We start from the raw sequence: 24242 nt of genomic DNA, 5'->3' as shown, positions 1-24242 counted from the left end.
GGCAGTGTTAGTGCCCACATGGAAGGTGACTGCTGTGAGGGACATTTGAGTGTAGTCTCCATTTCAGGATCAAGCGACAAGTTGTGTTAAGCACATTTTTTAAAAAAGCATGCTTCATTGGCCACCTAGTTTTCTAGAAAAAGCAGCTACATGGAGAGCAACTTCAGAGGCAAATAGTAGCCAAGGTGTCGATGTCACCCGGATGTTTGGCCCCGTTCCAGATTGTGGCCTTGATTGTTTTTTCTGGAAGAAGAAAAGTGGCCATGGAATCACACTTTGTGGTTTTAATGCAATCTTTGTTACTCATTGCAAATCAGTGCTGGTGTAGATAGGCGGAGGAAGGGTTGATTGGTCCAAATACCCTCTCACCCCCCAATAGATAATGGGTGGAGCATGAATTACCCTTGATCATGCCAGGATGCGTTTGTGGGGCAAAGGTTGTCTGGCCATGCCTAGAATTCTTTCTCCCAAACTTTGGCGCTTCTGTTCTTCTTACTCATGCTTCTGTTCTCTTGCTTTGTGAGAACTGGGAACAAAGAAGTGGGCTTGTTGGTGCTGTTGCTTCTGTGAATTGGACCCTAGCTTTCTCAGACAGGAATATTAACTTTACAGGTGGGCGTTTTCTGGCTTCTTGGTGTCTCTTGGTTTCTGCTCTCCCCCTCCCCCCATCAACAGAAGTTTGTATTTCAGGCAGGTTTTCCTAAAGTGGTAGCAAAGTAAGCTGCAGTTTTCACACTTCAGTTAAGCAGCATAAGGCCTACTTTGTAGATGAGACCGGATTTAAAATGTAATAGGAAATTTGGAAAGAAATTTGGAAATTTGGAGGCCTTGCCTAGCAACGTTAGATGGCATTTTGCAAAACGTTTTGAATAAACTATTAGAAAGAAAGGCAATTGAATCCATTTGTCTAGGTTGCAGAACTGTTCATTTTCAATGAAAGCAGTTGTAAACAAACAAAATTGGCAGAGGTTGACTGGCACCTAAAAACTGTATTAGCAGTTGAGTTGCAGTTGACACAGTTTGATTTATCCGTTAGTAACAATTTGGACTAGATAGGAACAGTACTGTGGCTCAAGCATGCTTTGCACGCCCCAAATCTCACGTGTAATCCACACTGTTTTTAACAAATGGATAGAAGGATATCTCAGTTGGTAGAGCATGAGACCCTTATCCTCAGGGTTGTGGATTTGAGCCCCACCTTGGGCAAAAGATTCTTGCATTGCAGGGGGTTGGACCAGATGATCTTCATGATCCCTTCCAACTCTACTATTCTATGATTCTATGATGTCAGGTGTCAGGACCAGGAAAGATGTCTGCCTGAGATGCTGAAGAGCTGCTACTAGTAGAAAATGACAGTGACAGGGAAGATGGTCTGACATGAAAAAGCGCTCTCTGGGGGCTCCCCTTTCAAAAATCAGTGTGTGTTCCCCCTTTCAAATAAAGAAGGGCTAAGCATGATTTAAAAGGGACGCGGGTGGCGCTGTGGGTAAAACCTCAGTGCCTAGGACTGCGGCGGGGTGAGCTCCCGTCGTTCGGTCCCAGCTCCTGCCCACCTAGCAGTTCGAAAGCACCCCCAAGTGCAAGTAGATAAATAGGGACCGCTTTATAGCGGGAAGGTAAACGGCGTTTCCGTGTGCTGCTCTGGTGCTGGCTCGCCAGAGCAGCTTTGTCACGCTGGCCACGTGACCCGGAAGTGTCTGCGGACAGCGCTGGCTCCCAGCCTCTTGAGCGAGATGAGCGCACAACCCTAGAGTCAGACACGACTGGCCCGTACGGGCAGGGGTATCTTTACCTTTACCTTTAAGCATGATTTCAGTGTGTTATTGACATATTTGGTTTTTTTAATTGCAAGTGGCTCGCTTCCAGTAAACATTTTCATTTTTAAAACAAAGTGTTGTTGCCAGTGGGTTCACTAAGTGTTATTTTGGATATGCATTCTAAGCGTCCTTTTGCCTTATTAATGAGTGCAATAATGCAAGCGCTGGTTGCTTTGAGCCGAGAATCAATGGATGTTTTTATTTAAAGCATAGCAGGAATCGTATAATGCCCATGAATGCATTATTGTCGCTGTAGGGCTGGCTGGTCTAAACCTGCCTCTCTGATTGGTTTAAATCAAATCAGTCCAAGCACTTCATAAAAATGTCCTTGTCAGCCCAGTTTGGCTTGCAAACCTATTCATCTCTGTCAGTTTTTAATATTAGTACCAGCTCTTGGCAATAGTCCATTAGTACTGTACTTAATTGCTCATGTTACAGATGATTACCAATATAAAAAGCATTAATGTTTTCCCATTGTGGAGCTGTTGCTATGTACGTGACTCAACACATACAAAGTGTGCAAGTTGTTATTATTTTATCAGGAGGCTACGGGTGGCGCTGTGGGTAAAAGCCTCAGCGCCTAGGGCTTGCCGATCGAAAGGTCGGCGGTTCGAATCCCTGTGGCGGGGTGAGCTCCCGCTGCTCGGTCCCAGCGCCTGCCAACCTAGCAGTTCGAAAGCACCCCCGGGTGCAAGTAGATAAATAGGGACCGCTTACTGGCGGGAAGGTAAACGGCGTTTCCGTGTGCTGCGCTGGCTCGCCAGATGCAGCTTTGTCACGCTGGCCACGTGACCCGGAAGTGTCTCCGGACAGCGCTGGCCCCCGGCCTCTTAAGTGAGATGGGCACACAACCCTAGAGTCGGACACGACTGGCCTGTACGGGCAGGGGTACCTTTACAGTTCTTGTAGAATTACAGTGGCTGATCACATAAAGTAAAGACAGCATGGCCTGACTTTAGTACTGCAAAAACACAAACCTGGATTTCTGATTTGTGCGCTGTCAGGATCCTGCATTTCTATGTTAGGTCATCTAGGATTTAGAAATAATTGAAAATGGTTAGTTTTCTCATAGAACCATGTTATTTGCAATGTGTTCTAAGGATATTGATATCAGATCAGATGCAGTTTTCACTCAGTGCCAGTTAAAGTGAGTCAGGGGTTTGTTTGTTTGTTTTTTACCCCTGCACAAAATACGCAATGGATGATTTTTATTTCCCTGAGTAAATAGCCATGATGCTGTAAATGAGCAGGAAGTTGTGGTTTTTGTTAGGGAACTCTCTCTCTCTCTCTCTCTCTCTCTCTCTCTCTCTCTCTCTCTCTCTTCATGATGTGTTTGTGACCTCACATTTCCTAAACAAAATGCAATTAAAAAGGAAAAAGACTACACATTAAGGTTATACAGTGGTGCCCCGCAAGATGAATGCCTCGCAAGACGGAAAACTCGCTAGACGAAAGAGTTTTCCGTTTTGGAGGTGCTTCGCAAAACGAATCTCCTATGGGCTTGCTTCGCAAGACGACAATGTCTTGCGAGTTCCTGCGGGGGTTTTTTCCTCTCCCCCCCCCTTTTCTAAGCCGCTAAGCCGCTTATCAGCTGATCCGATAAGATGATAAGCCGCTAAAAGCTGCTAATAGCGCTAATAGCGCTAATCCGCTAATCTGTCAATGGGCTTGCTTCGCAAGACGAAAAAACCGCTAGACAAAGAGAATCACAGAACAGATTCTTTTCGTCTTGCGAGGCACCACTGTATGTTCTTCTATAAATTGTCTGTCCAGGAAGGTCCACTCCTCACACCCTTGACTGATTGTGTATTCCCTTCCAGAGAAGTAAATCTGAAAAGTTGTAACTCCACCTGACAGAGAGTATTGAGATTACTAGTACAGATGCCAAAGCTCAAGAATGGTTTAAGGAAAGCTAATAAACACACGCACAAAGAAACACACACACACACCACACACATCTCTACAACATAGGCACATTCATGTACAGTATTAGATGCTCTTTCTTTTTCTATCCTAGGATAGTTAAAATGTATGAAAGGTGAATCTCAAAACCCATTTGAGCCATTTTCCTGGCAGCAGACGCCCAATAGACTGCCACCCCTCAGTTTCTGGTTGGAGAAACTCACAGAGTTATCTCCCACTGAGAACAAAAACGTAGTTTAGCCATGCACACTTCAACTTTGAAGAGCAACTGCCAGAAGAGATCAGGGCTGCAGCATGTGGGGTGGTTTTAACCCTTTCTCCCTGCACTGTGGCCCCAATGAAAACCCTTCTCCCTAACCCCTAAAAGCTGCTGTTGGTGCAAATGATAGCTTCTTTCCTGGGCCAAATATCAGCTATGGGAGAGGAATTTCATCAGGTCTCTCTTCATGCTCTGCATTCTCATTCTTGATCATACACAGAGTTGCTGTTTAACACTGAAAAAAGAAGCATGCAACACCATACTACACGTTTAATGTAACTTGCAATTTGGGCCTTATGACAGCTATATTCTCAATTGAAGCTCCCTGCTCTGATCTTTATTTCCTGTCAGTTCCCCACCCACCCTTAAAGGGACAGATACCTCTTCTACAACATCATTCTGTATAGGACATTGCAGACTTTGTGTCCCCGTGTCAAACTTTAGTCATAAAAATGTTGTGTTTTAAGACGTCTTAGTAATCAGGGTATTTTGGACTACTTGAATTCCAAATGTCTGCTTTCTGTTTGTTACTGACCATTTTTTATATTAGGTGACAGCAGTGTCAAAATTGTTAGGATACTTCTCAGCAGAACTGAAACCTGCCACGCATATACTCCATAATGTTGTGACATCTATTGTACAAAACCCATGGCATCATCGTACAATAGCCAGCATTTGAGCAGGGAGTAAATCACACACAAGTGATAGGTTGCACATTTGAACTTGCTGAAGTGTGAAATCACAACAATCCACGCATGCAACAGAACCAGAGGGCTCTTCGATCTTTCCCTTCACATGTTTCCATGGTTCCACATATTTTTTGAATTACATTTATATCCCACCATTTCCTTCAAGGAGCTCAAAGTAGCATACGTGGTTCTCTCCTTCTCCATGTTATCCTCACAATGACCCAATGGAGGTAGGTTAGATTGTCAGACAGTGATTGGCCCAAGTTGTGTTCACTACTTCATTAATCCAAATATTTAAATGTAATGTATTCAACCCTATCATGTCAGTTGTGGAATCAGAATGTTTGGGTGTATGTGTGTTTTCCTTGTCCCAAACAAATACATTTAAAATCCAGGTAGAGCAATAGGGCACTTATTTACATGTCAAAATGAGAATTTTTACATATTGCAGATAAGTAAGCCAACAAAAGCTGCAACAAACAGATCTAACACTGTCATAGATGTTACAGCTTTAACCTGAGGGCTAAACTCTGTGACTCTTCTACCTCCTAGGTAATACAACTGACGACCGATTTTGAATTATATTGAATTGAGCATCAGGTGGTCTTCCTATATTTAACTGAGCTTCCGTGTGTTGCTCTGGTTCGCCAGAAGCGGCTTAGTCATGCTGGCCACATGACCTGTCTGCGGACAAACACCGGCTCCCTCGGCCAGTAAAGCAAGATGAGTACCGCAACCCCAGAGTTGTCCGTGACTGGACTTAACAGTCAGGGGTCCCTTTACCGTTACCTAAACAATAACTAAATAACTAAACTGGCTGAATCAATTCAAAATTGTATGTCGCTGATTCAGTAAATTGTGGTGGCAGTTGTATAATTTTAAGAATAAGCCCCATTGTGAACTCAGAGGGACTGGCCTCTAAGAAATAATATATAAGACTCTGTGGTGACCATGTGAGTAGGAAGGAAGAAAAAAGAGCTTAGGTATACGATGCATGTAGATTGTAGGGGTTGGATGTCAATGGATGGCATTAGGAGTCTTTACTTCCACCATGTGGTATACCTTGCTTTCAGTGAAAAATGTTTAGGTGTGTGTATGGATGATGTAATTGAGATGTAAATAAAAATGTAGAACTGAAGCAGATATTTGTAAATATTCACGTTTGCCAATTCTTTCATTCTAATTCTGAAAGCATGCATTTGCCCTTGTAATTTCAGTTTGTATTTTGAATGGTTTCCCCTCAAAAATCAAGTGGTTTCGACTTTGGCATCTCTTGATTTGAGTTGGCAGGCCTCAGAAATGAAAACTGATCAGCAGAAGCTGTCAAATACTGTCAGATGCTAAATACCATTGCATGCCAACTATCAAATAGTGTCAAACACCATTGCATAACAACTGTGAAACACCAATATTAAATACCATTGCATGCCAGTTATCAAGTACTAAATACCATTGCATCCCAACTAGCAAAAGCTGTCCAACACCATCTGTCAAATTTGAAAGATTGAAATAAAATCTCAGACTCAAATGTATTATACTGAAATCAAATACCATAGGACATAAAATACAAATATCAGATATTTGATAAGCATTTCAATATTCAGAGAACATGCGAGTATAGAGCTGTATACAAATTCTAATAGCAATAATAATTTGCAGACCCAAATTCTGAGGAGTGTTTTTTGAAACTTTATTGTTTGTTTGTTTGTTTGTTTGTTTGTTTCTAGACAACACTTTTTTAAAAAAAAATACAATTTCAGCTCTCTTTTTTTTAAAAAAAGTCCATGTCAGCAAAGACCATGAAGTCTTGGTTCTGTCAGTCTGATGTATTTTCTAACCCAAACTCATAAAGGAGCCTTGTTAGCCTTGGTTTCCCCTATAATTTCATAAGAGAATTTCTTGGTTGTCTGCATTCAATTTTTCCACAGTAAAGTTTTAAGATGACTTCTGGGTGTGGGTGGGTGTTTTTGGTTGATGGTTAATACATTATCTTATTTGCCTAAATTTAGACAACCTTTCTTTCCGGTTTCTTCACTATACTTCAATCCCCCAAACTTGGGAAACACAAGCTCTGCTAAGTCTTTTTTTTTTTACAGGACAATAAAGTATTTTTCATCTCATGCAGCCCATCCATCCATCCCATAAGGGGAGGGGGGGAGAGAGAGAGAGAAAGAAAGAAAGAGAGAGAGAGAAACTGGTACCTTTGAATATTATCTCTTTCCATGCTATCAAAATTCTCTTCCTCTCATCTCCTCTAGTGCTTTGTGAAATTTCTTCCACTTTGGGACAAGTTGGAAGAGTCATTCACATTGGGGTGGTTATTTTCCTTTCTTACATGCTCTAATAAGCAGCGATGTCAGTTAACAATGTTGACATTTAAAATATCATAGGCATCTGGATTAGAGTCTATTGAAATGAATGGGGCACTTGACACCTTAAAGCTATTGTTACAGACTCCCTGCATTCTCAGACAGATGGTCCTTTTTATTGGTTACACTGATTTCTTGGTTTAAAAGGCCTCATTCCACAGCCATAACAGCAAGAGGTTTATTATATTTTAAAATGTAACCTGATACTTTAGAGAACAAGTCAGAGGCCTTTCTGCAGCCTTAGGGCTGCTGGGTCTTCATGCTCCTTAAAAACTATGGATCCTGTCTTGGTCTTAAATCAGTCATTTGTAATGTATCTGAACAGTTCAAATGCTTGCTTTTACGGAACAAAAAAATGTCCAGCTGAAGTGCTTGTAAGATTATTTCATGAGGGGGAAAAACACATCTCATATTCCAATATCCCCATCCTGATAATATGAAAAGCGAAATCTATTTTTACTCACAAAACCAAGTTAGGTCAAAATAAGGCATTGGAAGCAGGTTCCTGAAACAGCTTTAAAGACATATACGTATTCTGTGAGGAAATTTCATACACAAGAGAGTCCAATAGTCCAACCAAAATGTTATTTGTTTTTCTTTTCTTTGCTTAAAGTATTTAGAGAGAACTTTGTAGAAGTGTACATTTCAGGAGCATCTGTAAGCACTAACATCCTGTCCAGAGGGGCAATAGAAAAACCTATTATACCATCTATCTAAAAAATATTTTATTTCCCTTCACTAAAGGTTGTAATTAATAGGAGGTTTGGGGTTCAGGTTGTTGAAAACATCCCGAGGCAAAAATTAACCAGGTCTTGTTCCATACTGGAAACTTCAACTAGTTCTTTGTTTAACCAAAAAGAAAGCAAGAAAGCATCAAAGAAAAGATTTTTCTTTTGCTAGAGCAATTCTCTCCCCCACTCTCCTGTGTTTCTTCTAGGAAGTAAATTTGCTCAGAAGTAAGCCTCGCTGAGTTTAATGAGAATAAGACTGCTGCCTAAATTTATTTGTATTGGCCATTGGGAATAACAAAACAGAAGTAAAGTTCAGAGACATAAAGCCATTTTTGTACAACAGAACTGCCATCTGTGGTACATGACGGTCATATATTAAATAAGAGTGAAGAAAGGCATAATATAACAGGAGAAGATGCAACAATTTTCTTCCCTTACAATATGGGCTTCTCCCGTTTCACAGTCTGCATGATATACTTGCATACCAGCAAATCAGATGCTAGATCAGCCAGTCTTGCTCCTCTCCACATGCCTGCCTTTTTTATTTTTCAAAGAGCCATATGTATATTTATCCGTTTATATATTCATCTGTCCCCTTTTAAACAAACATAAATATTTAAAAACAGCTTCAAAACTGCTTCAGGGATTTTTTGTGTGGGTGTGTGAGGAGTAAGTGGACAGTTGATCCTCATTCAAATGCTGCCATATTGATAAACCTATACAAACAGCAGCTTATTTTGCGTCAGAAGACAGTTACCAGTCTGCAAATGAAGGAAACCTCCACCATTCCCATAGTGGTCCATTTGTACAGACCCAAGTGTAACTTAAAATCTTATTAACTAAAATAATAATTATTGATCACCTCAGGCCTGTAGTAGAACTTGAACTGACTTTTGGCAGCAGGGCCTCTAACTGTCTCTAAGAAAACCTTTGCAATTTGTGAATTTCATTGTGAGTTTTCCACCAAGCGAGAGTTTGAGAATCAATTATTTGCCTTGGCATTTTTTCCTTCTTTGATAAATAACAAGAGGGTTTCTACTTATATTTCTGTCCTCGGGGCTTTATCATTAAGATTAAATAACTGTACTCTCAAGCATGCCACTGAACAAACATCTTTTCAATTATGTGAGTAATGGATGCTTTAACAAAAGAACTATTGAAAAGTCTGAAAGCATGTTTCTCTCCCCCCCCCTTCCCCACTAAACTAAAAATATTAAAATTAAAGTATCTAGTGACAGAAGAATGCCATTGTTTGCTCCTTAAAGCAGATTCTTAATTCTCTAGTCAAAATGTCTTATGTGTGTTTGCAATACTTGTTTTGTAGTTTTGAAAACTACCTGAAAGCCATTATCAAGAGACACACAAAGTGTGTTGTTTTAAAATGGAGGAGCCTTCTGGTGGTTTGTGCTCCAATATTCTCCCACAACTTGTGTTTGAAGCCAATTGAGCCACGATGCATAGGTATCCTGTAGCTTATTGAATAAATACTTTCCCCCTCAAACCAGCTTCCAATATGAAAACTTAAAGCACAGTTGAACAGAGTTGTGTACTTTGAGAAAGTCATTGCACATGTGCAGATGACAGCTTTGTGGAATACAAGGGTGCCTTCTCCTGGGGGCTGAGGCACTGCGGCTCCCTGATCTATTTTTTGAAGGGGCCAGGCCCCTTCAAAATGTTCAGAAGGCCCTCCTCTGCAGAAGTGGCACCTCTGGTGTGGGGTTGTGGGCATGACGAGACACATCAGGTAATGTACTTCAGGTGAAGACATCCCCACCCGCTCACGGTTTGTGCAGCAAAATAAAAATGTGCTGAAACACTACAAGGGTGAAACAACCTCACTGCTTTTTAAGCCTCTAATGTTTACATAGCTTAAGTCTCAAGAATAAGCTTTCCTCGTTATCTGGGCTTCTTTGTCTGAATATTGTGGGAAAACTGAAAATAGCTTTCAGATCAGAACTGGATGCAGGCAGGATCTATGGAAGCCCAAGGACAGTGTTAGGTGACGTTTTAGTGACTTTCTTTTCCATATATGCCGCCTTCCCATTTTTTGGTCGTATGTGAGGTACTTGGCAACCTTCCCTACTGGGTTTCAGTACAAGTCCCCGATTAAAGGAATAAAGAGAGCTTTCTGCAAGGAATGAGGTAGCATTGTTTGCGAACAAAGCAAAGCTGTGGTTGGTTTTGCCAGTAATATACGTGTTTGATTTGAGCTACAGATCAGTACAAGTTCTCCTTGTGAACGAAGAAACTTATTTATATACGCGCACAATCAGGGAATTTAAAACAAACCTTCAGAATGTTAAGTTAGGTTGTGCTTTGGGAGCAATATTGAAGTTCTGAGCAGGGAAATTTTGCAAATACAGTCTTCAGTATGTGGTATTCAACCTCTTCTCTGCTGCAGCCACAGCAGGAAAGGTCGCAGCTGGGTGTGGGGGGGGGGGGGCTTGCTTCAGTTTGCTAACTTAAGCAGCCACAATGCAAACGTGTTACGTATGAAAGTCCTAGTTATGCATACCTTCGATAAACACCCTTTATGTGCGGTAGGACGGCAGGATCAGGCATGGTGTGTGTACACACACTGGGCCTCTTATCTGTAGACCGACAAAAGTAAGGCTAATAGCAGATGAGCCAAACTTGAAAAATAATGATTGATCTTCATGCATCAAATTACACATGTATGGATGCCTCATAGGCTTCATCTGCACTATACATGTCAAGCAGTGTTAGGTAAAAGTAAAGGGACCCCTGACCATTAGGTCCAGTCTCGAACGACTCTAGGGTTGCAGTGCTCATCTTGCTTTACTGGCCAAGGGAGCCAGTGTACAGCTTCCAGGTCATGTGGCCAGTATGACCAAGCCGTTTCTGGCAAACCAGAGCAGCACACGGAAACACCGTTTACCGTCCCGCCGGAGTGGTACCTATTTATCTACTTGCACTTTGACGTGCTTTCGAACTGCTATGTGGGCAAGAGCAGGGACCGAGCAATGGAAGCTCACCCCGTCGCAGGGATTCGAACCACCAACCTTCTGATCGGCAAGCCCTAGGCTCTGCGGTTTAGACCACAGCTATCCCACTTTAAATAGTCATGACTTCCCCCAAAGAATTCTGGGAACTGTAGTCTGTTACGGGTATTTAGGAGACCCCTGTTCTCCCCACAGAGCTACAGTTCCCAGTGTTTTTTGACACTCAGTCCCCTTTCCCAGGGAACTATGGGAATTGTAGCATTGTGAGGTGCATAGGTGGCCTCACAACCCTCAGCACCCTTAAAAAACCACAGTACCCAGGAGTCTTTGGGGGAAGTGGCATGATACTGCTTTATACATATAGTGCAGATGGAGGCATACTTTCTGTGTGAAAGTTCTGTGTGAAAGCATACAGATTTCTGTGTGAAAGTTAAGCGCATCAATAAATATTCCCATCAAAATCAAGGGGAGTGAAAAATGCTTAGCTTTGATTGGCACCCCCCTGTGTTAGAAGCATATTAGGAGAGATATCATGTGCCATCTGTTAGCATGTCCTACTGAACATGAGTAATTCAGTATCCACATTAGTGTGTACCCCCATCAACCTGCTCCTGATGTTAGGGCTTGCAGTTGCAATGTGTGCTACCCTGATTCAAGCTGCAAGCTATAAATAGTAGGTTTGCGAATGCATTCTGCTGCTTTCCTGATTCAGTATGGAATGGCACTTCCCTTGAGCTCATGCAGTACTGTGAAGATAGAATGTCTTTAAAATAGTGGTATACTTTCAGGTCAGTGGCTGGAACTAATATGAAGCTCTAAAGAAAGGCCAACATCTATCGCTGCAAACCTCCTTTATGAAAAACTGTCCTAGACAGAACATTCACACATATGGAGGTGCCAGTATTATTGATCTGTTCTTAATCATCACCATTCTTCTTGATCATCTTAGAGTCCCCATCACTGTAGGTGATCTTCACTAACTTGTTTTTATCGTAGAAAGACTCATGAAAGGGCAGTGGTTACCAGGCAGGTTTCGTTTTCCTGCTTGTACTGCTGTTTTATAGAATCATGCAACTTCACCTCTGTAAAGGAATTGCCCGCCCCCACTATTTGCTCTGCACAGTTTGTTTGTGAAAATGGCCTCTTCAAAGTGCTTCAGAGGAAGCTAATGATGAATCAGTGTACCCATATTAGTACCGTTGCCTTTTGAACTCTTGTTCCCCCCAAAAACCTCTGGAATATCTGGCGAGTTCCATATAGGCTGTTGGAAACCTTTGTTTCTTTGTTGTGTTGTATTTTCTAGAAACTGAATATAGTGTTTTTTTTCTAATTCAGTAACCCTATGAAGTAGATTGTTGCTGACCTGGTTCTGCAAGCAAGTAACTTGAGACTGAGGTTTAGATTGCTTCCACACAACACTCCAGACCATAACTGACAAACAGAAAGCATAGCAGGGAATTTCTAAGTAAAGAGGTATTTCTGTTGTTGTGGGAGTTTGGAGTTACTTTGCTGTTACGACACAAAAGTGGATGTAACCCCTGTAGCTGTCATGCAAGCCCAATTGGATTAGTTGTGACTAGAATGGATCCTGCCCCACAGCTTGTGGGAGATAAGCTCATTTGTGTGGGCTTTAAGCTCATTTGTGTGGAAATTCCTCTAGAGACCTGACTGAGGAAATCTTGACCAAGGAAACCTAGCAAAGACAGGATTCACCTGGAATTCGAATATCGGTTTGAGAGATTTTGAGGGGCTACATTTCTTACATTGCTATCAATATTCCTTTAATGACATCTTGGCTATTCTGCAGCAAGGATTGGTAAGCTATAATTTCTGCCATTTTCCTAGCACCCACCCCTTTTTATCAATTTAAACTATTGTCACTGTAAGAAAAGGGTGTTGTGACAATTGAATCATTCCCATGAAAGATGATTATGTATTCCCTTAGATCTGAATCACTTAAGAAAGCCATTCATTGTCAATGGAAAACAAACTGGGTCCTTGAGGCTAATTTTTAAGTCTCTAATGTGTCCATTGGTCTAAGCATGGGCGCATGGGCCATTTGCACATTAACCTTGGAGAGGTATACCCACTGTTTGGATCACGTGCACAGAGAAGAGGTTTTCAGCAGCAATCATAGGCAGCAAAAGAAGGAATCGGGGGAAAATGACTTTCAAAATGAGTAGTTTTACCCATGATCCTTGAGCCCAAGCTACCTGAGAGTGAACTTTGCTAAAGTCAATGGAGCTACTCTAAGAGACACAGCTGGAGCTATAAGAAAAACAATGCCAATCATTTGATACACAGGCGGGAGCAATGGGCAAAGGTAAAAAGCCCTCCTCAAACCAACAGGGATGGCAGAGTTCACACAAAAGCTGGCTGCAGGCTTTTGGCCTCGTGCCTTTGCTGAACCAGGGCCATGATAGCTCCCTGTTTTTGGATAAACCCTAAGTCTTTCCTGCAATATCTCAGAGTAGCGCAAATGGGTAGAGCATGAGACTCTTAATCACAGAGCCCCACGTTGGGCGAAAGATTACTACACTGCAGGGGTTGGACTAGATGACCCTTGTAGCCCCTTCCAGCTCTATGATTCTATGATAAGAACTTATGATCCCATGCAGTTCCAGTAATGGAAGAATGTAGGAACCATTTGGAGAGGCAGGGATGGTTGCAGGGGTTGGGGGGGGGATTACAGTGTCAGAGGTGGAAATGGGTGCTATTGCCTTGGCATAGGAAATTGCCTTTCGCCACGTCAGAGTTGATCACTTGTCCGTTTTGCTCAGTATTGCCTGCTCTGATTGACACCAGTTCTCCCAACATGAGCTTGTTCTTCCTGTGTGTTTCCTATATTTTACCTTACTCAGAGAAAGCAAGGGGTGAGGCCAGAGTCAAGCGAGAAGAACGCCACTCCCATAGCATAAGAATGAGGTCACAATGAAGAGTTAAATATGGAGCTGGCAGCCTTGACTACAGATTTCCTTTCCTTTCATGCTCCCCCCTCAAGAGTTATTCTTCTAACCCCTTTTATTTTTATTACTATAAATAGATGCAGTCCACTATTTCCTGCGCAATAGAGTTGGACTTAGAAGAGTAGTTGCTTGGCACAAGAATTAATCAGTATATGAAACATTAGTAATTATCACTTTAGTTTTTTTTAAAAAAACACACACACACACGCATAAGATTTTGAGTTGCATTTTTCCCATGGCAGAGGAGAAGAATGTTGGCTAATGAAGGATAAGAGTTGTGTGGTTAATGCCTTTTATGAAATACTAATGATGAAGACATGTTTGACATGCTGTAAAATACATTTTTCTAATGTGAAGTTTCTGCCTTTTGTTGGAGATGAGACAAAATCCCCAGAGGACTTTAGAATTTGTAAATATAAAATTATCTGCCTCCATGGTTCTCCCCCCCCCCTTTTTAAAGGCTGGCAGAAAGCCAGATTACTTACATTACTGTAATAGATTTGATGACCTCTGACTTCTGCTGTGGAGAAGTACATTGAATTTTTCATTACATCAGAGGATGCTGAAAGCTAAAAACTCAGAATACTAGGCACTAGTATTTAATTCAACATTTAGCCAAGCAAAATCTTTCTCCTCCCCCCCCACCCCCGCTAAAAGAGGGGGGGAGTATCCACAATTAAATGTAATGTATCTCTGATTGTGTCGGGATTAATAAAACACTGATTTCTTCATCCAGCTCGTATTGATTTTTAAGTTGCCTTTATTTATTTTTTAAAAAGGATAATCTTGCTTTTCATAGTCATTGAATTTAATCAGAAGCTCAGTTGATGGCAAAGACTTCCCTACTGTTTCTGCTCTGGGCTGGAAAATGTTATTCTTGTATTATTCCAGTGGAAAAAATAGCCCCGTGCTGTTCAGAAATCTGCTGCCTGCAGAAGGATTGTTCTTTAATACGCTACTGCTTACACATTCTCGTTATGTTAATTATCCTATAAATAATGCATTTTATTAATCTGAATGTAGGCATTGCGTTCATAATAAAGGCATGTTCCACCCCCGCCCTGCAAACCCAAACCCTGGGTTACGTGGAAGTAAATGCCCTCCTCTTGCTGTGTACTCCCCTCCTCTGCATTTCCTCTGTAGTCTTCCTCTTCTCAAAATTTAGACTGTAATCTCCTTGAGGGCAGAAATCTGCCTTTTTTTTCTTTTTGCTTATGAAACTCCGCAAAGCAGAATGCATATTGATGATATTCTTATGCGTAACAACAACAACAGTGATGGTTAAACCCACATCCCCATTCTTAGGCTTTCCGGCAAGATTGCTTCTTACGAATACAGGAACTCTTCTCCCAACATCTGACACTGAAAACTCTTTCAAAGTCTAATATATTTTTTTGTACATGAGGGTTTATACACATTGTGGTTCGTTTTTTCTGTTAATGTTTGCGAAACACCTTCTTTTATCTTGCACCAAGGTTGATTTAAATCGCCTAAGCGACAGCTATTTAGCACAAAATTGAGCTGCTCATTTCAAGCGTGTTGCATTCTGTGGGGGAAGTTTTAAAGCAGAGAATCATATTCTGCCTGATTTAGAGAATATTGACCTGCAGTTGACGAAATACAGTTGACTAAATACAGTGTGTGTGTGTGTGTGTGTGTGTGTGTGTGTGTGATGTTCTAATAGTATGTTAGCTGAAGCTTTGAATGTTCCACCAGCTTTATTTCCCTTGTACTATAACAGCTTCTAATAATCAAATGATAAGATCACATCCTGCGGGTAATTGTGTTGTACCGTGACAGGGCAACTGAAGGCAAGGAAGGGTGGGGGACCACAGAGTGAAAATTCTAGCAAATGGAAACCTCTGTCAACTTGCAATTGTTCATAGCGTTAGGCTTCATTTTAATCCTCCTAAGTTCTCTGCTTTTTTTTTTTTACTTTGCTTAAAAAAACCGGAAACCAACAACCCCACCTCGTTACTGTAGAGAAATAGCATTGCATTAGAATTTTCTGTCCAGGGTGGGGAGCTGATGCAAGTAGAACAAGCCGTCCTTGTGTTTTGATTCAATTTTTACCTTAGTCATGCCTCTCTCCAGATACAAGAAACATTTAATTCCAAATTTCCTGCTGTTGGCGCTAGGCATTTGACCAGCTATGTGAAATGTATTTTTGCCACTGTAGCCTCTGCCAACTGCTGAGCTCAGTGAAAAAAAACAAAATCACAAAAATGGAAACAGCAGGCCCGTCCTCCTGTAACGTTGAACTCTCATCAGCCATGACTCCTAATTATCCTCTGACCTAATGAGTTCCAGGGATTTATATGGCAACAAAGAGGCAGGAAGCTGTTGTCTTTTTGGTGGTCAAATTTAAAACTGACACAAAAGGGTTTCTCAGAAAGAGTGCTAACAGTGATTAATCTTATCAGGGCTGGCCTTTGTCCCGTTTCTGCTTTAACCGCCAGGATAATCACACAGAATATTTTATTTAAAAGGCCTAGTGGTGGCAGAGTATCATCCTCTAATTTTAAAGCTATGAGCAGCTTTTGAAACATTTACCAACGAAACATGTAGATTTCAAATGGGCTGCCTGTTCCCATGGCAACCAAACAAAGTCAAACAATCCTTTCTGCAGTGTTAACAACTATTGCCACCAAAAAAAAAAAAAGTATTTTGGTTAAATCTGATTCTTTAAATATTTAACACATGGCAGAAAAAGATATAAATATTGCTCTGGATGAAACCCAACCTCGCCTCCTCTTGCTTCAAGTCCCAGGCACGGGAAAAGATGTTCAAGGGTGCCTTGAATATTTTGTGCTTGTTACAAATGAAATTTAGCAGCCTCAAGTATGAACAAGATTGTATTTCTTTCTCTCCCCCCCCTTTTTTTTTTATTCTGCCTTGTTATGCTTCTTTTTTTATTACATAAACATTAACCGTAATGTTACAGTGGGAAGCAAGTATTTGGCAAAGTCCGTATTATTTTGCTAAGCCTGCATAGAGAGAGCTGTTTTCAGTTTTAGCAGCTGTAACATGTTTAAACTCAGTTTGTAATGGGATCTGAGGACCAGCATTCCCCTTGGGCATTGCTTTAGCTTCATTACTGGCCAGCTGCCAAATTCAGGGCTCAAAAGTATTATTCACGCCTCTCTGCACATACCCATGTCAGAGCATGCTCAGTTCATGAATTTTGTTTCTAATATGGCATAAATGAGGTTTACTTTTTAACATAATTTATGTTGTATTTTATTAAAATGTGAAATACTATCATCGCAAGCAAGCTAATCCCAGCTCTCTTGAAGCCAAACTGTGTTTGAACATCTAAATTAAAACTGGATGGCTTGGAGCTGATTCTGGAATAACAAAAAAAATCTGTGCCTGAACAAAAAGAGTTTTCTATCTTGAACTCTTAGATTAAGCTATAATTAAAGAAGTCTGATATTTGAACAGATTAATGCTGTTTAAAAAGCAACGTCCATTTTCTTCAACAGATACCTATTGTGGGTTTTTTTTTTAAAAAAAAATGTTTGCCATACTAAAGTTCATATTTTTAAAAGTCGGAGTCATGCATTATTCCTGCTATGAGTCATTCATTAATCATGTTTAATGCATTATAAGAACTTTAATCACTGGAGCTGAAACTCAGATTGTAAGCCAATCCATTCTTTTTAATAACACTGCTTATTTACCCTCATTTCAAGAGGCACTCTGTGGAGGGGTGGTGGGAATCAGATTGAAGCATCTCTGTCTCCTCCCCCAAGCAATTTTTCCATGGTTTGAAAGACAAAACTCTGTAATTAAAATTCTCTAATTGTCTCTTAAAATCGTTTTTGTTCCTGCCCACTGTGCCAACTACCACCTGGTAGACACTGCTTGCCCTTTCCCCCCTTTCCCTAGAGAAAGAGGAATCTTCTTGCTCACAAAATGGGCCCTTATGACATTCCCCCAGATTCCTAAAAAAGAAGAGGAGGAAATCTATGCTAGTACAAGGTTTCTATACCAGTTGGACTACAGTTCCCATCAGCCACAGGGGCCAGGCATGATAAGAGCTGTAGTCCAACAACATATGGAGGGCAAAACAGGTTGGAGAAGACTGCTTCCATCTTCTGATGGAACCATATCTAGCCCACAGGATAGAGGATACAAGATGATACAGTCCAGAATATGCTGATGTTTGGTGGTGGAGGGGCCACATCCCTCCTCCCCAGCTTCTGGGATTATATGTGCAACCCTGCTGGGCTGAGTTTTGTCTTCACCCCTTCCCATTGCACTCTGCTCCTCTAGCTTCTGACTTACGCAGGTAGCTCTGAGAATCCAAATAGTTATGGGAAAGCCCTCTGGGGATTGCAGAGAAGAGAAGGCAAGAGGCATCTAGAGACAATGGTTGGAAGGGAGCTAGCATGTCTAGTCTGCACTGTTTTGGAGGCAGATTTAAGGACTTCAGACCCAAGACCTGAACTGACCCATGTGAGGTTCCTTAAGACCTGTTCACACCGCAATCCACCCTGAGGTTCCAGTTGGGATTATTTGCTATTTTCTGTACTTCTGTACTTTCAGGGTATATATGGCACTGCTGTCGGGAAGTTCTGTAACTCAAGTCGGTTGCTGTTTAAACAGGCCAAAGAACTAAATACAAAGTATTTCCATTAAGATCAATTTAAAGTAGTGGGGGAGATATGTAGCTCATCTCCAGCGATTCCATTTGGCTTCATAATCTCATTTATCTCAATGGATTTTTTAAAAAAATGTTCTGCTTGTTGTCACTTGTTGGACCTGATCCAGCTAAAGTTACTTATGGCTAACACTGCAATCCTTTAGGTGTGTACTCAGAAGTAACTTTAATGAGACCGACTTCCAGGAAAGTGTGAATTGGAGTGCAGATTAAATTGAATTTATGTGACTTAATTTAGTATCAGCTAACCTGTAAGTTTCAATAGGACTTGGTCACAAATAAATTGAAGTGGATCAGAACCATTCCATTTTTTAGGTTTACACATAAAGACACATTGTATAGCTAAACATGTAAAGTGTGAATATTACAGATGTTTAGGAAAGTGTGTATCATCTGAGAGGTTGGCAAACTCAGCTTTGTGGTTGCAAAATGTGTGAAAGGCAGAGGAAATAATTTGATTCAGCAGCAGTTTGAGAAGAAGAAACAGCTTCCAAATCCTACTGCACATCTTTGACTTCTAGTTTTGAGTGGTTTTTTCTTTCTTTCAAAAAACAGTTTTTAACAATGAACTTCTTACAGCCATTTATTTTATTTTGGTCTTTTGGGTGAGAACTTCTAGAACTGATCAATTATTCGTTCTTTAGATTAATCCTGCCGTATGAGAGATTTATTAAAGGAGAAGAAGATAAGCCACTGCCTCCTGTGAAACCTCGAAAACAAGATAATGTCGCCCAGGAGGGGGAAAGTAAGATAAAATTGTCTGGAACAAAACGCATCAGAAATGAACACCAAAAGAGCAAGAAAGAAAAAGACAATGCACAGAAACCCCAGGATGCACCCGAGGTTAGTTTCCTTTCCCCGCTTTCTTCTTTTCATTAACTTTTTCGTTCTGCAGGTGCTGCTTTGATCGCATAATGTCCAGAAATCATCTTTTGAACCAGGGCTCACGCAAACAAATCCTCTTTCGGGGCCAGGCCATATGTCACTTTTTACTGACATGGCGTCTTCAGGGCCTAAAAAGACACAAGAATGTATACCTATGTGTTCCAGTGTGCACAGAATCCATTATGTGTCCGTGTAAAAGTCGCGGGCTCAGAAGTCCCCTTTCTGCAGAACCCGGGTTGGTATTCCCCAGGTCTCTCGTAATATGCAGCTAAGAATTCTGAAATTATACGTACAGTGGTACCTCAGGTTACATACGCTTCAGGTTACAGACCCTGGTAACCCAGAAATAGTACCTTGGGTTAAGAACTTTGCTTCAGGATGAGAACAGAAATCGTGCTCTGGCGGCGCGGCAGCAGCAGGAGGCCTCATTAGTGGTGCTTAAGGTTAAGAACAGTTTCAGGTTAAGAACAGACCTCTGGAACGAATTAAATACTTAACCCGAGGTACCACTGTACTTAATCCGAGGTACCACTGTACATACTTTATTCATTTCAAACATCTTAACGTTAAGAATAATGTAGGGGGAAAAGGTCCTTAGTTTACCCAGAAGGACTGAAGTATAACTGATGGTGATATGACTTGTGTGATTATGGAGGGCATGGAAGCGATGACAGAGATGCCACCTCTGGAAAGGTCGTCAGTACATGTGGTACATGGGCGGTTCTGTGGGGGGGTGCGCCATGTGGCTGGTAATGTCTTACAGCTTCCCATGCCTTCCACACAGAAGAACCAGGAAGTATCCAATGGCAATGGCAAGAGGAGAACCAGGCTCAAAGACGCTTGAGAGTAATGCACTTTTTATTATTGTCTGGTGTATCTTGGCCCAAATAGGCCTTACTCAGGGATATTTCTACCATAACCAATCACATGGCAAAATAAAAATTGTTTAGAGTTTTCTTTAAGGAAGGTGATCATGAGGGAACTGAGTTATGTTTTAAGCAAGACTTGCTCATTGTTGTCCTATTTTTTTGTAGAAAAGCCACTTTGGAAGGCCTGTTTGGGCCAAAACTCTTTAGCGTCTTTAATATTGGTTCTCCTTTTCTGTTATTTCCATGGACTTGAGCTCCAAAGCCTGGGTTAGAATATATTTTTTATACAACCACAGTCTTTGCAATGGCGTCTTTGGAGAGTTTCCCTCACCCACCCCTGCTCCTTTAAAAAAAATTAATTGTAAACTGAGACATATTTTGAAAAGGCACAATCTTTATTAAAATATACATAAAAGAGGGCATGCAGTCTCTGTTTAAGCAACTGCTAGATTGCAACAGAAATTGCCAAAAGCAAGGAAATACAAGTTAAGTCTAGCATTCCATTCCTTGTTCATCCCTTTGTGCTTTGTTATTTATTGCAGGGAGTTTGGATCAGCGAGTTATGTTACATACCATATGTGCTGCAATAGAAGCTAAGCACAACGTAACAAGCCAGCGATGGAGTGTCAGTCTAAACTTTGAACTTCCTTGCTTTTGTTGTTTAGTATCTCAAATTTCCTGCGACTTAAACTGCAGTTATTTTTTATGTGAGTCGCAGGTCAAGTTCTCAGATGGAGAGTAGAAAGTGCACAACACAAAATGCAATTATGTGAGCTTCCGACTGCAAGAACATAGCAGTGTAATTCTTTTCTCCCGTCAGTCAGTAATGTTGGATGTTCTTGATATCAAATTCTCACAAATGTATGAGGGACCTCAGAAGGCTTTTAAGCAAATCATTTTTCATAAGTTTGAAAAATATAATTCCTCTTTCCTTCACATATGAAAGCACCATGTAAAAACCATTCCGCTTTTGTTGTGCCTCTTAGGTTGGGGAACTGAATTGGATCATTGCGTTTATGTTTGCAGTTTATTTGTAAGCTGTTTAGAGCGACTCCTTTGTGGTGGGGAAAAGTGGGTATAAATCTTTTAAATAAGAAATATTTGTTTGTGGGGTGCAATATTATTTTGGGATTTGGGGCAGGGGGCTGGTAAGCCAACTAATTTGTAACCCAGAGAGAGGGGAGTAGTGGCATTTGCAGGTGTTTTGTAGCTAATGTTGGTTGGGGTAATATGGAAAGTTATTAAAGAGAGTGGGCACAAAACCCACACAAATTAAGTGCAAGCAATCTCATGGCAATCCCTGAGACTTAAGTTAGTCACAATCCACTTATTGCTTTCACGGGGACTTAGGACTTGCCCACACTGGGGCAAATGTGGAATCACACCTTTCCCCCCACTTCAAATGCGGGTTTCCCCCCATCTTGGCCATTTTGGACTTTCAGGGGACTGAAAAGCCCTGCATTCAAAGGGAGAAATGTTAGAGGCAACGCTGGGATGGGGAGGACGTCATTTGGTCCGCGACCTAATGGTCAGGGGTCCCTTTACCTTTACCTTAATGGGGAGACAGGAAAATCCACACGTTTCTCCAGTATGGACAAGGCCTTAGTTGCAACTACTTATAGGCACACTCTGAAAATCTTTGGCCTCAAGATGCCTATTAATCATACTGACACTTTGAAACAACTATTTCACTTGCTGGTTCCCACTTCCTTCCCCCCTACACACAATCTTTCTCAAGCCCTTCCACCCATATGATATGCAGAAAGTTGAAGCGCAGGGACCTTGCATCCCTCCCCCCAGTATACATTCCAATATACCAGTGGTCCCAGGCTCTACTCAAACAACGAGTTCTTTAGGCAATCACCTTATTAAAGAAATCTTAATCAACTAGTTGAACAAACTGTCAGCTCGGAAGAAACAATCCCCCCTTCTCACTCATATGGAATGCCTCTTATAAGATGATGCCCTGCTGCATACAAACATGCATGTATCATCTAAGGGGAAGAAGAGTATTCTATGTTTCTTCAGAAACATAACAAATTTATGTAAATTCAATTAATTATTAGCGTAATAAAAACTGCCTTTCCTGATTAGCCAGGAACACATTTTTGGACACTTCGTCTAAGCCAGGGGTGTCCAACCAGTAGATTGTGATCTACTGGTAGATCCCTGGCTGATCCTGGTAGATTGCAGGATCCTTATCGTGCACAAAAAGTTACAGGGGAAAAGCTAAAAAACTCTGTGCAATCTTCCTCCCAAAAAGCGCTCAACAACTCTGGGCAATCCACCCACCCCACGGACGCTCCTCTCCCTCCAGTGACAATGGGTAGATCACTGCCAGTTTTTTTATACTGGGAGTAGATCACAGTCTCTTGGGAATTGGACATGCCTGATCTAAGCTACTTGCTGATCATTGCAGTCCTACCATTTGTGTGTGTTTGTGTGAATTTGTGATGCATACATCCAACATCCTGCAGCTCTGCCCTATCTAACCAGCTTCAGCATACCAGTTTACCAGGAAGCTGGACTACCTGTACGTAGTAATAGCTTTTGTGTCTTGTGAAAGCCTGAATCGCTAAGGCTGTTTTAAAACTTAGCAGGCGGCAATCCCAGGCCTGGCACCAGTAACCAACCAGGTTGTGGACTAGCTGAAGGGCCTCTCACCAGCCACACCGCCATGAAGCAGCTTCCCTGCAACGCTCTCCTCAGGTGGTTTTCAGAGGTGGCAAATGTAAGATGAGCCCCCATCCACAGAGGCCACCAGTCATTTCAAGTAACCCAAAATGCCATGCCCCGGCCCATCAATCTATGAAATGGTAACTTATCCATCTTAACTGCCCTAGGATTTGAAATCAGTTTTCAGTGCTGTGCGTGAAGTTTTCATTAGGCTGAAAACAGTCAAAAGAACCCACTGTGCATGTTGAAATAATAACCATACATCTCTCTTGATTATGATCTGCCTTCAGGCTTCATGTTTCTGCAAATATGTGAATAGTTCCCATTTAAAATAATCCTGTAAAAGTACTCCAAGTGGTAAGATTTTTAACTTGACACATCCTGAGAAATATGCACTTTCAAATATTTTTCCAGAAATGTTTTTCAGTGTGAACAATGAGGGAGAAAGCTATCTTGTAATGACTCATAACTGTTTGTGTGAGCACGCTGTTAATTGGTTACAGCTCAGTTTAGCATTACATTTGACTCTGTTTTGTTACGATGGCTGTAACTGAGTACAAGATGAAATATTATTATTCCTCTCGTACATGCTGCTCTAGCACAACTGCAAACTCCTATCAAAGTGTTGCCCAACCAGGGAGAGAGAGAAAGATCCAGTTATTAACTATCAGTTTTTCTCCGTCTGCTTTGCTCATCTGTCTGGTATTTTCCTGTAATTGTATAAGCTCTGGAGGCCAATGTTAGAATTTTCGCAAAAGGGCTAATGATGATATTTGGACTGCAAAAGGCATCTTTTACTTTGAGTTTCTTTGCGGAAAAAATTATGGAAGCAGTCACAATGAGTAACGGACACTTTAACTAATAGGAAATAGAAAAACCCAACACATAGGAAAATTTAAAAGCAGCTGCAAAGACGTAAATCTTGGAGAAGATTGTGATGCATTGGCTGCCTTGCATCCATCTCTCACATGACGCCCTTTAATACAGCATTTAGATAATAACTTTCCCAATGCCTCCTCTTTACAGCTGAGAAAGAGAGAAGCGGGTGGGGTGGGGGGTGTTAACAATAATAATAGAAGAGCTCAGACAACGTCGCTGCTTTATGACTGCCTTCTACTAAGAGGCATGCCGCAAGAGAATGACAGTAATTTTGAAAAGGGTTGTCAGTCAGCTGTATCACAGATGGAGCACTCTAATGACCTTCAAGGTCACAGTTCATTCGTCTACATAATGGAATGAATAGGGAGAACTGAGTGCACAAGCTTTATTAATGAAGGAGCATAAAGAGATGGAGCCTCATTGGCTATAACTCAGGAAAGCTATATCTGGAAGAGGGCAAAAATGCTCTTGCTGCATGTTGACAACTTTATTCTAATCTCTAAATAAAAGAAGCCCGAATGAGCCACAACGCCAATTGTTTCAGAACGCG

At 41.3% G+C, this 24242-nt stretch overlaps 2 protein-coding genes across 5 annotated transcripts in view; one reads left to right on the top strand and one right to left on the bottom strand.

The window, feature by feature from the left end:
* Positions 1–24242, top strand: part of ARID5B (AT-rich interaction domain 5B) — a 152427-nt gene that overhangs the window by 119814 nt on the left and 8371 nt on the right. For all 3 annotated transcript variants that reach the window (XM_081190840.1, XM_081190838.1, XM_081190839.1), the window contains one exon: positions 19028–19226. In XM_081190840.1, coding sequence (XP_081046966.1) covers positions 19028–19226 — 199 coding nt within the window. The remainder of the gene's footprint in view (positions 1–19027; positions 19227–24242) is intronic.
* RTKN2 (rhotekin 2) overlaps positions 6449–24242 on the bottom strand; it is a 74022-nt gene continuing 56228 nt past the window's right edge. Inside the window, exon 14 of one of the 2 annotated variants that reach the window (XR_014007212.1) lies at positions 6449–7571. The gene's annotated coding sequence lies outside the window, so the exon portion shown is untranslated. Of the gene's footprint in view, positions 7572–19243; positions 19397–24242 lie in introns of those variants that run through there. The other variant, XR_014007213.1, reaches the window with a different exon arrangement.

This window comes from Podarcis bocagei (genome assembly GCF_964188305.1).
Source record: "Podarcis bocagei genome assembly, chromosome: 4".
NCBI lineage: Eukaryota > Metazoa > Chordata > Lepidosauria > Squamata > Lacertidae > Podarcis > Podarcis bocagei.
The sequence above is the reverse complement of the archived record's forward strand: the minus strand, read 5'-3'. Positions and strand labels throughout refer to the sequence as shown.